The 17,826-nt window shown below is 32.6% G+C and overlaps 3 protein-coding genes across 3 annotated transcripts; 1 reads left to right on the forward strand and 2 right to left on the reverse strand.

Annotated features, from left to right (window-relative positions):
• Nucleotides 1–1,821: 1,821 nt before the first annotated feature.
• LOC101258278 (UDP-glycosyltransferase 1) lies at nt 1,822–8,765 on the forward strand. Its single transcript, XM_010325651.4, is given in 7 exon segments — nt 1,822–3,394; nt 7,412–7,545; nt 7,547–7,702; nt 7,704–7,978; nt 7,980–8,097; nt 8,099–8,206; nt 8,208–8,765. Coding segments are annotated over 7 exon segments (2,802 nt in total). The 5' UTR covers nt 1,822–1,914; the 3' UTR covers nt 8,739–8,765.
• On the reverse strand, nt 3,601–5,475 carry LOC101258571 (UDP-glucose flavonoid 3-O-glucosyltransferase 6). Its single transcript, XM_004243603.5, has one exon. It carries the CDS (start codon nt 5,301–5,303, stop codon nt 3,843–3,845), a length of 1,461 nt encoding a protein of 486 aa, XP_004243651.1. The 5' UTR covers nt 5,304–5,475; the 3' UTR covers nt 3,601–3,842.
• A 6,097-nt stretch (nt 8,766–14,862) lies between the features above and the next one.
• On the reverse strand, nt 14,863–17,010 carry LOC101248893 (zinc transporter 5-like). The gene is made up of 3 exons (XM_004243848.5): nt 16,332–17,010; nt 16,100–16,249; nt 14,863–15,410 (listed from the first exon to the last, which is right to left on the reverse strand). The coding sequence occupies exons 1-3, from the start codon at nt 16,902–16,904 to the stop codon at nt 15,105–15,107; spliced, it is 1,029 nt and encodes a 342-aa protein (XP_004243896.1). The 5' UTR covers nt 16,905–17,010; the 3' UTR covers nt 14,863–15,104.
• Between the last annotated feature and the right edge of the window lie 816 nt (nt 17,011–17,826).

Genomic DNA, 17,826 nt, shown 5'->3' on the forward strand with positions numbered 1-17,826 from the left:
ACCTTATGAACTCATTGTTATACATTTGATGTGAAACTCTTCATTTGCTTTTTGAAATATGTCTGACGTGAAGTATGTGAGTGGAGAGGGGCATATTAGTTATTATAAGGATATTTTGTGCCAAAAAGTAAATGAAATGTATAATTAGTTTATTTCAATAGTTTAAGGCATATATATTTGTTTCATTTGGCTAACGATAGAGGCATTTTTGTGCCAAAATGCAAACAAGGGGGTGTATATTCTAATTCAATAGTGTAGGGGCATTTGACCCTTTCTTTTTTTTGAAATTTTGTCATTATTCTTTGAATGAACACTAGATAATAAATTATTTTTTGTGCATGTATAAGTCATAAGTTAAATCATATATGAAACATGTTTAGTGCGATCGACTCCATTAGCGTTGACAGAGAGAATCAAATCTCTAGCTTCCTTTATGAATACCATTTATTGTATCAATTCAGTCACCCGTAGATCTTCTTCTCTTTTTTTCTCATTATGGTAGAACAGATTTTGGTCACATTTGGGACTCATAATTTTGGTTTGGCTTAGGTGCCTTTCATTGTTCCCTTATTTGGGGGATGTATGCTCCATTTTTAGGTCTTCTAGTGTCGAATGACTTCAAGAAGTAACAATTATTACTTTCTCAAACCTAATAAAATATAAACATTTAAGTGTAAAGACATTCAAAATAATGATATATCAACATAATTATGATTTAGATATACGCTATGATAATGTGCTATAAGTATATACTTTTAGCCAATTTCAAATATATGTCACGACTAATCTTGCATACACGTAACTTTTTTTTTTGAGGGCTTTTAATATGAAAAGTTTATTCACACACCTATAACAATATTTTGTATTGAGTCCAAGGCAAGTTATAAGAATTAATGACTTGTAAAACTGTTGTTACATGTCAGAAATCAAGATTATTGACATATGTGAAACCAGGAATAATTCTTAGTTAGTTAATTAAATGTGATGTTTTGTTATATAAATATGTGATTAAATAATATGTAAAAAGGACGTGTAACTTACAAATGCGTCCATATTGAATTATATTAGGATTATTTGATACCGCGTCTACTAATTGCCAATATTAGGAAAGGTCCCTTAAATAAGAGAGATTTATTATTCATAAAAAAAAAATAGATATCAAGGAAATGATGTGACAATTTTTTTACAAAAATTAAAATTAATTTCAATAAAATGTTCAAAAATATATAAAAAGAAGATATTAAAGACAAAACATAGTATAGTTAGTTGTTTAGACATTTTGGTCGAGCCTGCGTGTATAAATAATAATGCTTTGAGTAGTTTAGTTAATATAACAAGACATATTTCTTCGTTGATTTATAATAAAGAAATTCTCCCTTTCGAGTGTATGCATCTTTATCTATATTCTTCTTTTTAGTGTCATTTGCTTTTATGGTTTTCATTTTACATTGCTATGTATATATTGTATTGTCTCATGTTTAACTCAGGCTTTGTGCAACAAAATGAAAATCTTTCTCTCCTTTTATCTACTTTTCTTGTTTTTATTTCAATGAAGTAGCAATTTCTTAGAGTTGTTAGATTCTGGCATTCGTCTAATTTTGGGATTCTGATGATTATTCACTTCTCTATCCATATTTTTTAATTCAAATTTATCTACATATGAGATTTTTTAATATTACATATTATATATATAGCTTTACTGGTGGTTCAAAAGTTGAGGATTATTTTTATCACTTAAAAAACCATAGGGAGGTATGTGTACTCGCTATAAATGTTAATGGATGTTTGTATAATTATCCTAAAGATCAAATTTATATGTGAACAACCTTCACCCACCTACCTGTTTTCTTTCACCTTGTAGTACAAATATAAATTTCAAAATTCGCTCACTTCTGCTCTCTCAAATACAGAGCAATGGAGACCAAAGCAGAGCTTGTTTTCATTCCATCGCCGGGATTGGGTCACGTCGCTTCCGCTGTCGAATTCGCCAAACTCCTCCTTGCTACAAATGAACGACTATGCATTTCTCTTCTCGTCATGAAACATCCTGCTGATTTTGGTGTTCAATCTTATCTCCAATCACTCCCTTCTCTGTCCCGTTTTCGCTTCGTTGATGTTTCAATTGACCCGAAATTAGTTGTTCCACTTTTGTCTAACAAGGACAGATTCTTATACGATTTCATTGATGGTCACAAACACAAGGTAAGTGAATTTGTTACTAGTAATAATTCCACCCCTTCCCAATTTGGCTCTACTCAGCTTGCTGGCTTTGTTCTTGACATGTTCTGCATCTCCATGATTGATGTAGCTAATGAATTTTGTGTTCCTAGTTATATTTTCTTTACTTCTGCTGCTGCTTTTCTAGCCCTGTCCTTTCATTTTGAAGCTTTGAGGAATAACTTCAAGTTCGATTATTCCGAGTCTGATGAGGAATTATCGATTCTCGGATTTAAAAATCCGTATCCTGCTAAAGTTTTACCTAGACCAGCTAAAGCAATTACACCAAGCTCGACTTTGTACTACGATGGGATTCGTCGTTTTAGAGAGACCAAAGGTATTGTTATCAATACGTTTGCGGAGCTTGAACCTTTTGCTCTTCAGTCATTGTCTGATGCTAAAATGGCTCCTCCGATTTATCCCATTCATGCTGTATTCAATTCGGATGATAATGAGGAAAAACAGGAAATAGAAAGTATTGTGGAGTGGTTAGATAATCAGCCAAACTCATCTGTAGTGTTCTTGTGCTTTGGAACCATGGGTAGTTTTGAACCTGAGCAGGTAAAGGAGATAGCAATTGCGTTAGAGCATAGTGGGCACCGGTTCTTGTGGTCTTTACGAAGGCCTCCACCAAAGGGGAAAATAGAAATGCCAAGCAATTATGACAATTCGGAGGAAGTGCTGCCTGAAGGGTTCTTGGAGAGGACAAAAGGAATTGGGAAACTGGTAGGATGGGCACCACAAGTGACTGTACTTTCACATCCTGCGGTGGGGGTATTCGTGTCACATTGTGGATGGAATTCGACAATGGAGAGTGTGTGTTGTGGGGTGCCTATTGCTGCTTGGCCGTTGTATGCTGAACAACAGATGAATGCGTTTTTGTTGGTTAAGGAATTGGGTTTGGCAGTGGAGATTCGGATGGACTATGTGAAGGACTTTGAGGGGAAAAATCCAGTTGATATAGTTACTGCTGAGGAAATTGAAGGCGCCATACAGAAGCTTATGGAGAATGGTGAAGAGAATGAAGTGAGGAAAAGAGTGAAGGAAATGCGAGAGAAGAGCAGAAAAGCCATGGAAGAAGGCGGATCGTCTTATACCTCTTTACGACTTCTAATTGACGATTTCATCAGCAACATCTCCTGAAAAATTTCCGCAAAAAGATCTTCAGCAATGGTAGGTTTTTCACTGGATGCTCAGAACATAAACTTTTAAATGCATTATGACCAAAGTTTTCTATGTTGATATTTGTTGTTGTTGCATATTTTTAGTGTAATTATAGTTAGTATTGGCAGTTCATGCGCAGTCAAAAGATATTTTCCTTGATCATAATTTTTCAACTATTTTGTAAATATTTGGATTTTTAAGTATTGTGGCTTACTGTAGTTTCTAAATGTATAAATTTTATTTCAATGATATCAAATTCTATGTCTGAATCACATCAAACATTAATAAGTTTGACCCTCGTACTCCCACTTTAATACAGTACTCTTGGACTGAAAATTTTTACATGAGAACTACATAATAACTAAAATAAGAATGCAGTGGTCTAGAAGAAGACCAAATCGAACTGTAGAAGAAATTTTATTGTTTTCGAATAATTATATCGCTGTTTTAAAGATTGTTTCTCAATTTGTGATGTCCATCACTTGTTCGATAAAATGTCCAACAGCATTGTAGGAAGATCCACCTTCTTTGAGCACCAATCTGCTCTTTTCCTTCATGCCTTTCACTTTCAACCTTATTTCATTTTCAGGCTCCATCAGCTGCTTTATTGCTTTCTCTATCTCCTCTGCTTTTACTATAACATTCGATTCGGTCCCTCTGAGATCCTTCCTATAATCCATCTTAATCTCCACTGCTATCTCTAAATCCTTCACCAATTGAAATGCATTCGCTTGCTGCTCCGAATAGATTGGCCAAGTTGCCAGTGGTACTCCGAACCACATGCTCTCTAAAGTCGAATTCCACCCACAGTGTGACACAAAGCCTCCTACAGCATCATGACTCAAGATAGCCACCTGGGGTGCCCATCCTATCACCTTCCCAATTGCTTCCGTCCTTTGCAAGAACCCCTCAGGCAAAACATCCTCTGGATTATCATAAGCAGCTGGAAAAAATGTATCTTTAGCCAAAGGCTTCTTTAAGGACCACAAGAATCGACATCCGCTCTTCTCCAGAGCATATGCAATTTCCTTTATTTGCTCCTCGTTGAAGCTTCCTAAGCTTCCGAAGCAGAGGTACACTACTGATGAATCAGGTTGATCATCTAACCAGTTGATTATAGTTTGATGCTGAGAAGAATCTTGATTGTTAACCTGATCGTTATCAAGGTTTAGCAAGGGTCCGACTGGGTATACAAGTGGGATTTTCTCATCGAGGGAGAGGGATTTGACAGCATGAGATTCGAATTCGGAGAAAGTGTTAACAAGAATAGCTTTAGCTTCTCGAAGCCTTTTAGAAAGATCAAGGTACATTGTGGAACCACCATCCTTGTCAAAGGCTATAGATGGCAAACATTTAGCTGGAAATGGGTTTCCATACGTTGTCACCGAAAGCTCTGCTTCTGGATCATCCTCGTAATCTGTCACATCTTCGTTAAAATCATCCCTGAGACTCTGCAAATGAAGCTGAAGACCAAGCATGGCAGCACCAGATGTGTAGAAAACATAAGTCGGGAGTCCAAATTCATTGGCAACGTCTATCATTGCTGTACACATCATGTCAATAACGAGGGCCGCAAGACGATTTGATCCTGAATTCAAGATTTCAATCACTGAATTTCTGACTTGAGGCTTATGACTGGATAAAAATGTGATGAAAGTTGTGTTTGTGATTGACTGTAAGATGGACTCATCTTGAGGGAGTTCAATGAACTTCATTTGAGAGTTGTAGTTTGGGTTTGTCGAGACTGATTCAATATAAGAGCTGAGTTTGTTGTCACAAGGCAGCTTGATTACGAGGACTGTAATGACGAGATGTTCATCTCTAGCTATTAGGACCTTTGCCATCTCAAGTGTGGGTACTAGGTGGCCCATGCCAGGAACAGGTATGAAAACCAGTTCTGTCTTCTTATTTAGTGGATTCATTTTTTGTTGCTTGAAGAGGATATTACATGAAATTTGTAATGGCTCATAACTGGAAGCTTGATTTGTACTTATTTAATAAAATCATATGCTGATTTTAAAATTTAAAAAAAACCTTGTTAGTGTTAGGTGAGTGAAGACCAATAGACAGCAAGAATTAATGGCACATGATGCCATGCCTTGGCTGCCAAGTCCCAACTTACAATTAATTACAATCGACTACTAGCAGAGTGGCCTTTGGGTGAAGCCTTTAGCTCCTTTTTTTGTGTGTGGTCCCACATTTTATTAATATTTTTTTTTTGACGACAAGGGAAACCCGCAGTCGCTATCCTTTTGGGTGTGAACAGGGTAAAATCCCGCTCCTATGCAATAGCTCGCAAACCACATAGGAGAGGTAATCCGCACTAGGCAAGTCTGGTGCGACGAGCTCGATCCAGAAGGCAAACCCTTGCTTTCGCTGGCAATGGATCTCGAACTTGAGACCTCCAACATGAAAGTCCCAAGCTCAAACCACTGGACCACCCCAAAGGGTTTTTATTAATAAGTTATATAGTATTATCTCCGTCTATTTTTAATTGTCATAGTTTTCTTTTTTAAGTCAAACAATAAATTTGTTTGTTTTGGGGTTCCCATATTCCATCTCCCTTTATCTTCTTGGCCAACTATATCTGTTCCCATATATATATATACTAGTCTTTGCTCACGTGCAACGCACGTGCACCCTATTAATTAATATTTCATTTTTTTAAAATGATACAAGTATAAAATATATAAATGAGGCATAAAGTAGATTTTTTAGAAAAATAATCATAAACTTGAAACAATGAAGGGTGACATGTATACTCCAAATTTTGTGTATTAATTGAAACGTCAAGTAATATTACCCTATTATCAAATATAGATATGAGAACCATATATTTATTCACTGGTCATTTGTATTACATACACTTGTATTATATATATGCATGACTTTTCAATTTAATTGGTACCATAAAAGTGAGGTTCAATCATATTATTTTAATTGTTACCATAAAAGTGGCATTACTACGATGACTTTCTGAAAGTTAATGTCTCTATAATCCTATACTATGTGTTGACAGTAATAACTACATTTCTTAAAGGATGAACAAGTTCGTCAAAGAACCAACAAAAATTGAAATCTCAAGATAAAAAATAGAAAACTATCACATAACGTATAAAATTGAGCAATACCTCGAGAATACATTTCAAAATTACTAAAAATAGTCAAAAAAAAAATAAAAATATAAAGAAACATTCAATGATACAACATATGAACAAGACCACACAAAAATAAAATAATAATTGTGTAAACCTCTTCTAGTCTAGATTGAAACCATAATGAGGCTAAGCATATCAAATACCATAAAACCAATAAAAAAGTTGATATTCAAAGAATACATCAAAATCTAATATTAAGAAAGAAGAATCAAAAGCAAATAACACTAAAAAGATCACACAAAATTAACAAATTGTATTACAGATTCTTAGCACAATTTGATGAAAACAAGATAAAAAACTTAAATAAAACATATTAAAATACAATAAACAAAATCAAGATTAAATAAATAAAATAATAAAAAATAAAAAAACATAAGATTTAATATGAATGAAATTACCTTTAGTGTCTATACTACTTCTTGTATATCTTTTCTCTATTAACAACAAAAGGTGATAAAGAAATAATCACTGACTAAGTCCCAAACCAAAATTAAATTGATTTTGATAAATAAGAATTGATATACACATTTATTAAGAAAAATACAACTTTTGGTCTTTCCTCTTCTTGTTACCATTTCCCAAAAGAATTTGAACCATTGTGTCTAGAGGCATGAATTTAAATAAAAAAATATTATCTAATATTAAATTAATTATATATTAATATTTATTTAGTTTAGAGATAAAATAAGGGCAAAATAGTAATTCAACTTTTAAATTGAGAGCTTCATGCTTATAATAATATATGATATATATATATATATATATATATATGTCTGACATAGCAAAGCCATCTTTCTCTTCAAAGCCTAAAACATCAGACACAATAGGTGAAGGAAATAAAAAAACATCGATGAGTGAAATCAAGAATGCAGAGTTGGTCATCATACCATCTCCTGGAGTAGGTCATCTGGTACCCGCAGTGGAGATGGCGAAACTCCTTATAGCTAGAGAGAAACACCTCTCCATCACTGTCCTTGTCATGAACATGAACCTCAATCCTTACATCCCAATCACTTCCCTCAAATGCTAATTGCACCTCATCAAGATTGAAATTCATAAATCTCCCTCGTGACGAATCCGCTTTGCTACTCCTCAACAAGAATACCTTCTTTTCTGGGTTTATTGAAAGCCATAAACCTCAGGTAAGACATGTTGTGGATCAAAATTCTGCAATCAAAAACAGTCACACCATCCGGTTTTGTGGTAGACATGATGTGTACCACAATCATAGATGTGGCCAATGAATTTGGTGTTCCAACTTATGTTTTCTACACTACTAGTGCAGCCATGCTTGGTCTTCACTTTCATATGCAGAGCCTAAGAGATGATTTTAACACGGATGTTACCGATTATAACAATGACCCTGAATTGGAACTCTGTGTACCTTCGTATTTAAATCCATTCCCAGCGAAATGTTTGCCGTTGATATTCTTGGACAAGGGTGAACACATTCCAGGAGCTAGAAGCTCATGCTATGATATCTCTTTCTCTGGATGAGAAAATCCCACCCGTTTATCCAATAGGACCATTGCTGAACCTCAGCAGTGGCGTTAATGATAAAGGAAGAGTCGTCTCATGACGAAATTATCAAATGGTTAGATGGGAAAAATTCATCCTCTGTAGTGTTCCTCTGCTTTGGAAGCTCGGGAAGTTTCAACAAGGAGCAAAGTAAAGGAAATTGCACAAGCTCTAAGGGACAGTGGGTGTAAGTTCTTGTGGTCTCTAAGGAAACCGCCACCAAAAAACTCATGGTATCCAAGTGAGTACGAGAAGCTGGAAGATGCATTGCCGGAGGGGTTCTTGGAGAAGACAAAAGGTAATGGAATGGTGATAGGATGGGCACCGCAAGCAGTAATTTTGTCTCATCGTGCCGTGGGTGGATTTGTTTCGCATTGTGGTTGGAATTCAATTTTGGAGAGTATATGGTTCGGTGTGCCAATGGCAACTTGGCCAATGTATTCGGAGCAACAAGCAAATGCATTTCAATTGGTGAAGGATTTGAGTATGGCAGTGGATATTAAAATGGATTATAAGATAAAAGGAAGCAACACACATGTTATAAAAGCGAAGGAGATGGAGAAAGCAATAAGGCATTTGATGGATCCTGAAAATGGAATAAGATTGAAAGTGAAAGACATGAAGGCATTTCCACTATATGTATTGTATTGTATTCATTTAATGAATAGTATATTTGAATAGATTATATTGTTTTTTGTCGTTACATAATGTCACACGTCCATAATTTGAATGATAGAGTCATGGAAGATGCAAGCACACTAAATCGGTCGTTAGGTAAAATGGGTCTGGTTAGAATTTATATAACAATCAAACAAACATTATATTTAAACTAACAATACAATACAACATAATAGGGTTAGAATACCATTTTACTTGATTCTTTCGGTTAACTTTAGCATAACATGTCATACAATGTATGCACCGTAAAAATTTCACATAAAAATTACATTACTAAAATGAGAAAATTCAATAGATCTATAATGATTCCGAACGGGGACTTGAAATACCAAAGTACTTTTTTAGGCAATTTTCGATTATATTGGTAACGGAATTGAACTACAAACTAAGCTAATAACGGAAATAACAGAAAATAGGGAAGTCGAATGGTAGCTCCATGGCTCGATAGATCTGCAGAAATAGAAGAGAGATTGAGAATGAAGAAATTGGATAGAATGAGAAAGATTTCGGAGAAGAAGATACCGTACAAATTCATGTTCTCTCTATTCTATTAGTCGATTATATATACTATTTAATCCAATTGACTGAGTTGGCAAGTCGGACTAATCCCAACCTTGAAGCTCAGTAACTCGCAAGCACATGGGAAGGAGACTCCTCTCTGGTACACTAATCTCTCTAATAGGTCCAACTGCATATTTAATATAATGATATATGTCAATTTTAAATCTATAACTCAGGTTAATTTATTTTCTCTTCCACTTCTCAATAAAATAATAAAATTTTATAGTCTCACCTATATTAATTTATAAAGGTTTTATTATACTAATTTACTCGAGAAAATTGAAGAAAAGGTATTATTTAAGTCTTGAATTAACTATTGGTGACAATGTTGACAAAAAAAAGGTCAAAAACACTTAAATAGTTGATTAAGTTAATTAGGGACTCAATTAGTATTTTCAAAAACTTATAATCATTTAATAAATACAAAATAATCCACACACTAAATAAATAAACGTATCACTCCCTCTCTCTCAAACACAGTCTCTTCTCTTTCGAGGTCTACTTTCTTGGTTGCGCAGTGATGATCTTCTCAAAATTGAAATTGCTTTGATCTTCCAACCAGTTTCTCCGATAACTTTCAACTTCTGACGCCTAACTTTTGAGCTTCCAATTCATTTATTCTAATTCAAGCCAAGGAAACATCGATCTGCTGGTAAAGTTTGTTTTTTTTGAAAAACATTTGGGCTTTTAGTTCATTTTTTTTTAGAGAAATATTGGAATAAACAAATTGTTGTAGGTGTTTTCTGTTAAGAAATTAGAGCTTTTTAATTTAAGTTTTATTTATTGATTTCATTCTTTTTAGTTTATCAATCTTGGGCTTTTTTATTATCACTTTTATATAATATTTGCTACCTGTTGTAGTTTTAGCATATGTTTTAGTGCAATTTTGGTCAGTTTAGGTTGTTGCTTTAGTCTAGACATTGTAACAGATCGGTTATCTATTGCAACAAATAATGCATTGAGATTATAATTAAATTTATAGTTGCAAGGTAATTATAATTAAATAACTTTATTCATCACTAATTATGGGCTAATGAAGCATTTCATATCAAAATAATCAATTGATCACTTTATTTAAGACGAATACAGTTAGTTGATCATTTAATTACTCTACAATACCTTGAAAATATAATTGAACTTATTAATTAATAAGTAATTATAATTAAATATCTTTATTTATCACTATTTATGGGCTAATGATGTATTTCATATCAAAATAATCAATTGATCACTTTATTTAAGACGAATACAGTTAGTTGATAATGTAATTATTCTACAATACATTGAAAATGTAATTGAACTTATTAATTGCAAGTTAATTATAATTAAATAACTTTATTTATCACTATTTATGGGCTAATGAAGTATTTCATGTCAAAATAATCAACGGAAAAGGACCTAAAATACCCTCGAAGCATTGACAATGGTACAAAATTACCCTCCATCCACCTATTGACTCCAAAATACCCTTCTCACCCACCTATTGGCTCCAAAATACCCTTATCATCCACCTTTGGGTTCAAAATTGACCACTTATTTAACGGTTTTAAATTCAAACAATTTAAATATTTTTTTAAATACGTGACACTCAACGATATGTTATAATTTAACATATTAGTATAATTTATAAATCAATCCACTACCTACCCGGTACTAATTAAACCCCACCAAATTAATGAACCCGTCACATTACTTATGCAACAACAAGAAAGCTACTTCTAATGAGTGTTTTTAAAAATTTGAGGCGAAAATATCCATAGAAGTAAATTATCATACATTCAAGTGTTTAAATAAAAACTAGCAATAAACTTAAAAGTTTGACTATGTTCATCTTAGTTATTCTTTCGTCTCAATATATGATGTTACTTCTTAGATAATTTTTTTAAAATAATATATTAAAGGCTTTAACACAAATCATAAATATTTATAAAATTATATTTTTAAAAAGTGCATGAATTAATTCGGGATGTACTATTTCTTTACCTTTAATCATAAATTTCGAATTCAAGCTTGAAATAGAATCTGATTGAAATTGTCCTCCTAAATAAGCGGCTCAACCTAAATTCAATTGGGGCTTTGATTCAGACTCAAATAATTTTGGATGTCATTTTCAGGAATCTATAATTTCGTCGTGTTTTAGTAGTGTTTATGGCGATTTTGATATTGTAATTGATTATTAATTGGGTGGGGTTTAGTTAATATTGAGTGGGTAGCGGGTTGGTTTATAAATTATATTAATAAATTAAATTATAACCAATAGTTGAGTGTCAAGTAATTTAAAAATATTTAAATAGTTTAATTTTAAAATAGTTAAATAAGTGGCCAATTTTGCACCCAAAGGTGGATGAGGTCGAAGGGTATTTTTGAGTCAATAGGTAGATGAGAAGGGCATTTTGGAGCCAATAGGTGGATGAAGGATAATTATTTCCAATACTTCGAGGGTATTTCAAGCCCTTTTCCGAATAATCAATTGATCACCTTATTTAAGACGAATACAGTTAGTTGATAATGTAATTACTCTAAAATACAGTGATAATGTAATTGAATTTATTGATTAAAAGGTAATTATAATTAAATAACTTTATTTATCTTTATTTATAGACTAACGAAGTATTTCATATCCATATAATCAATTGATCATGTAATTACTCTACAATACTTTGAAAATGTAATTGAACATATATGTTTGATTAATGGGTAGGTCATCTATTGCAACAAATAACACATATTAGGCATTTATTATAACAAATTCCTATATGTGTTGTAACAGATGAATCATCCATTGCAACAAATGGACATATATGGGTCATCTATTGCAACCAAATAATACATACTAGACATTTGTTGTAACAGATGAGTTATCTATTGCAACAAATAATGCATTGAGATTTAACTTAACTTATAATTGCAAGTTAATTATAATTAAATAACTTTATTTATCACTAATTTTATGGGCTAATGAAGTATTTCATATTCAAAAAAATTAATTAATCACTTTATTTAAGACAAATACAGTTAGTTGATCATGTAATTACTCTACAATACATTGTAAATGTAATTGAACTTATTAATCAAAAGGTAATTATGATTAAATAACTTTATTTATCATTATTTATGGGCTAATGAAGTATCTCATTTCAAAATAATCAATTGATCATGTAATTACTCTATAACAAATTGAAAATATAATTAAACATATATGCTTGATTATTTTTAATGGATGAGTCATCTATTGCAACAAATAATACATATTAGACATTTGTTGTAACAATTTTTTATAATTATTGCAACAGAGGATCATATTTATTTAATTATTTTCAACATATGAGTTATCTATTGTAACAAATAATGTAATAGATAATGCATGTAATGCAAAATATGCGAAGTTTGTTGCATATTCATATTTAACCAAAATGAGTTAAAATTATCATATTCATAATTATGTTTAAAATAACTATTTTACTATCATAATAATTACTAAGCATTTAGAACCTGGTATGTTGTTCTCTTGTGTCCAATATTTTTACATATTGAACACCTATTTTTTCTTGTTGAAAATGATTCTCCGACTCCATTTCTCTTGTTCGTTTGTCTTCTTCCCGGTTTACTTAGATCAACATATGGAGGAGGTATTTCTCTCTCCAAAATCTCCAAAGGAACAATTGAAGATTCTTCGGGAGGCACCAGATTTTTCCTCACAATATGCAATTATGTATTTTTCCACCGAATAATATGAAGACGAGTACTCAAAGATCTTATTTACAAAATGTGCACCATACTGGGTCGAAGAGCTGCTATAGCATATGGAGAATGTATTTTGTCCAAGTCATAAACTCTGTATGCACGTTCTTCTTTGAAGATCGACCGTGACAACATCACCATGACCGTTGATACTAAACTTGTAATAGTCTATTTAATGCGTCAATAACTTGTTTCCCAAATAGATATTCTTTGAAATAATTTTGCAAATCTCATATTTATTTCATCAAATAAAGCGACAATAGAAAATTCTCTTTCAACTTCAAACATTGCATTCACGGATTCAACAATGTTTGAGGTCATAATATTATACCTATACAAAAAAAAAAGGGATAATGCACAAGTACCCCCTCAACCTATGCCCGAAATCCCAGAGACACACTTATACTATACTAAGGTCCTATTACCCCCCTGAACTTATTTTATAAGTAATTTTCTACCCTTTTTTAGCCTACATGGCACTAGTTTAAAAAGAAAAGTCAACCATCGTTGGGCCCACAAGATAGTGCCACGTAGGTCGAAAAAGGGGTAAAAAAATTATTAATAAAATAAGTTCAGGGGGGTAATAGGACCTTAGTATAGTATAGTATGTCTCTGAGATTTTGGGCATAGGTTGAGGGGGTACTTGGGCATTATCCCAAAAAAAAAACTTAAAAAGATATATAATTATATAAAACTTCAACAAGAGACTCAATATATAATATAATGTGTCATCTGTTGCAATATGTCACTTCTTGTTTGAAAAAATTTCTGATTTTGTCCTTGTTTGATTTTAAATTGTAACATGAATTTAACGGGTAAGTCATTTGTTGTAACAGATGAGTCGTCTGGTGAAGAAGATGACTCATATGTTGCAGTAAATGACTCATTTATTATGACAAGCTTTTGGTTCTTTTCCCAGCTTTCCCGATACTATAATATCTAACCAACGGGTAAGCCCTTTAGTGCAACAAATGAGTCATCTGGTGCATCAGATGACTCATCGGTTGCAATAATAGACTTATTTGTTGGGACAAGCTTTTGGTTCAGTCCCAGCTTGACATGGTACAGTAATATGTATCCAACAAGTAATCTATCTGCTACAGCAGATGATTTAGCTGTTGGGTACGCGACTTTAAATTTTTGAAGAAACACTCAAACTATCAATATGAAAATTAGAGTAAAAATCATTAGTTTACTTACCAAAATCACCTATAATGTATGCTCAATGATATATGACTGAAAATTGGTCTCAAAGCAGCAGTACAATGTGAATATCAACTGAAGAAGAAGAAAGTGATGAACAATCAGAATAAGATAGTAATGAACAAGAAGAAGAAGAAGAATGATGATGGGGAAGATGAATGAAGAAGAAGAGCAGCAATAATGAATGACGAAGAGCAACAACAATGATCCCCAATAATGAATAACAAGCAAGAGAAAAAAAAAAGAGAAAAGTGAGTCGTTGGTAGTTTTTTTTCCCCTCAAATTCTGAATATTTAGGGTTTTTGAATAAGATGGACTAAAGTGTAAAATAAAAAAACTTAGGGATGAATAATTCAATCCCTTAATTCTTAATTTAAAATTTATTATCCCTACTCAATACTTAAAACTTGAGTCACCTATCCGTAATTTTGAAACTTTTTTATAACCCTATTCACTGTCCCAGTTTACTCGATAAGGTCATCTTTATCCAAGTATACAAGTACAATTGTAACTATACGTTTTATGTATAAACAATTATTGCGACTTCGTTCTTGTTTTAATTAATAATATACAAAATACGAATTACAAATAAATTATACATGAAATAGAACATGAAGGAGAATTCTTGTAGAAAATAAATTTATTCATGACAATCCAATAAGAGGTCTCAATTCAAAAGAACAAAGCACACAAAAGAAAGCAGAATATTCAATCCAAACAAACAAACAAACCAATAAGCAATGACAAAAAAATCACTTCATAATGATTTACACTCTCTTCTTGTATAGCAATCAATCAAGAGATTATGTTAAAAAAAATAAAACAAATCCAGACATTAAATTGATAACAATATGTGTTAGTCAATTAAGCCCATTTGGCTAACATAGACATAAGTCCAGCACCAAGAAGAAGTGAAACATTAGCCCCTAATTGAAGCTTTCCATTGCCTTGCATTCTTGGATTCATAAAATCGGCTGCTAAAAAATCAACGAGTGCCATATAAATTAAGATGCCAGCTGAAGCTGAATCAAATATTCCTTGCACGATAAGAGCCGTTGGACTATTCTCATCGTAAACATTTGTTATTCCTAGTCCAATTCCTATTCCAACTGGAGTTGTGAGGGAGAAAAATAAAGCCATTATTGTAATTTCACGACACTTCAATTTTGCCTGTAAAAAATCAAAACTAGAGTTTAATTTTTGTTTCTCCACGTATTTACATAATTAGATTACTTAAAATATAAGTTATATGTAACTCAATTTCAATAAGCAAGATGAATATCCAAGAACAAATTCTTAATTCTATTGATTAGTTGATGTGTCGATGCCTAAAGTTTTGTCGTGGCTAATAATGTATACAACTCTACATTGTTCACCAATACATGAGGCATCTAATAATGTATACAACTCTATATTGTTCACCTGAGGCATCTAAGAATTCGAATTGAAACTGAACAGACCTTTATATAGACATAAACTATGATTTAGGGTTGAGCAACCTCTAACAATTCGAATTGAAACTAAACACACCTTCTAGAGTCCCAATTTGAATTGAACTCATCTTATAGAGTCCCACAAAACTTCAATACTTAAATGTCTACAATTCTGTTTGCTAATTTTTTCAAGAACAAAGTAAATTTGATTCTTAAAATTGAAGTTTTCGTTGAGACCTCCATCACGCGAGATGAGAGTTTGCAATTAGACACACTTGGAGCATATATAATAATTACTATGAAAACGAATTGTACTAATCTAGCAAAACCTGATAACCCAAGTATTTTTTATTACCTCAAATAGAGAAGGTATTAACCCTAACCATTGACTAGTCATTGTTTTATTAGTAAAGTAAAAATAATTACCTGAGCAATGCATCCACCAAGTCCCATGCCTTCAAAAAACTGATGAAAAGTCAAAGCAGCAACAAGAGGCTTTATGGTTTTGGGACTTTCAGAAGCACCCAAAGCTATTCCTATTATCACTGAGTGCACTATTATCCCCAATTCCAAAACCTATTCTCCACACCACAAATGTTAATTCAATACATATATTTATTAGTCCGTTCTAGTCAGTATATATAACTTAAATCATTACCTGAGAAATCACACGATAACGAAGAAGCTCAGAATTAGAATCAACCATCATTGTTGTTGAACCATGTGCATGTGCATGTGCATGAGAGTGAGTATGGCCAACTCCTCCTTCATCTCCAACCTCAGTCCCCACCACTCCATTTTTCAAATTCTTCTTATTATAATAAGACGTTGCATAAGTATCCACCATCAAAGTTGCCATCGCCGAAACCATAGCAACAAATCCACAAAAAGGGAAATCTCCCCACGGATGTTCTGGCAAACACGGCGATGTCAAACTTTCAAATGCATCAGGAAGTACATGTATAAACCCCGTTGATAGGATAACACCAGCCGCGAAAGCTTTAATTATAAAGAAGAAATTCCTCTCTGGGCTTAAAGCGGGAATCACCTTGCCCAGAACAGGAATACACACCCCAACAGCACTCGCTACCAATATGGAAGCGAGTGCTGCCATTTTGTACTTGAATGCCTCACTTTTGTTTCTGTCTTCATCCTCGGGATCACAAGTACATTCACCTAATACTATAGTAGGAAGAACCAATAGAATGTACCAAAATATCATCTTCGCCATGACCAATGAAAACTTTTTTGAAGTGCTTTTTTTAAAAGTCAAACTCACAACACAACATCACTCTAGTCACATGAAGTGTCTAAATAAAAGAGAGAAAACAACTTCGATAAATAAAAAATAAGAGAAAAGAATGTCAAACATGGAAAAAAAATATATTAAAAGGTACATTCATACTTAATTATCGTATAAATATTCGGGAACACGTATTTAATGATAAAGAAAAAATGAAGACATAATTAAGACATTAAAACTAAACAAAGGAGAAAGAATTAAGTAAATTAGAGCTAAAAAGAGTCTTAACAACATTACTAGTCGAAAAAGTGTCGACATATGTTGCTCTTATTTATTAGCTGACCTTTAATTTATTTATTCGTCGATTTCCATATGAGGTTATCCTTTATTATTTACTAGTTAAATTGAGTTGATTTATTCCTCAAGAGTTATATTAACAAAATAATTCTATACGTGCTAAGACGTTCTTGTCATTCTCTTTTAATATCTCACTAAAAATAAATAAATAAAGGTTTTCAATGTTAGCACCTCTGGTACCTTGTGGTTAGTTTTACAAATAATCAATTGAGATTATAAGTAAAGCTATGTACATTAAATGTGAATACAACATTATACTCCCTCCGTTCTTATTTAGCTGTCAAAAATTTTCTAATTTGATTTTCTTTTCTTACTTATCATTTTTGACAAATCAAAAAAAGACAAATAGCTTTAAAACATACAATATTGGATTCAGTTAACCACATCTACAATCAATACTTTGGCATAATACATATATATTCAATGGCACCCTACATGACAATTTTATATCCTACATGGCATTTTACGTGTATTATGTCATGTAAGACACTTGTGTCTACTTGTTCAATTTTATAATAGTTTAAGGGTTTACTTGTGCACATTCAAAGTTGGA

Source organism: Solanum lycopersicum, chromosome 7, assembly GCF_036512215.1.
Source record: "Solanum lycopersicum chromosome 7, SLM_r2.1".
NCBI classification, from domain to species: Eukaryota; Viridiplantae; Streptophyta; class Magnoliopsida; order Solanales; family Solanaceae; genus Solanum; species Solanum lycopersicum.

Excerpts from the sequence above, each read along its gene's own strand:
- LOC101258571 (XM_004243603.5), bottom strand. The coding sequence starts at position 5,303 with ATGAATCCACTAAATAAGAAGACAGAACTGGTTTTCATACCTGTTCCT.
- LOC101248893 (XM_004243848.5), bottom strand. The coding sequence starts at position 16,904 with ATGGCGAAGATGATATTTTGGTACATTCTATTGGTTCTTCCTACTATA. Across the intron at positions 16,250-16,331 it reads GTTATCGTGTGATTTCTCAG|GTTTTGGAATTGGGGATAAT; the intron begins GTAATGATTTAA and ends TGTGGAGAATAG. Across the intron at positions 15,411-16,099 it reads TTGGTGGATGCATTGCTCAG|GCAAAATTGAAGTGTCGTGA; the intron begins GTAATTATTTTT and ends GATTTTTTACAG.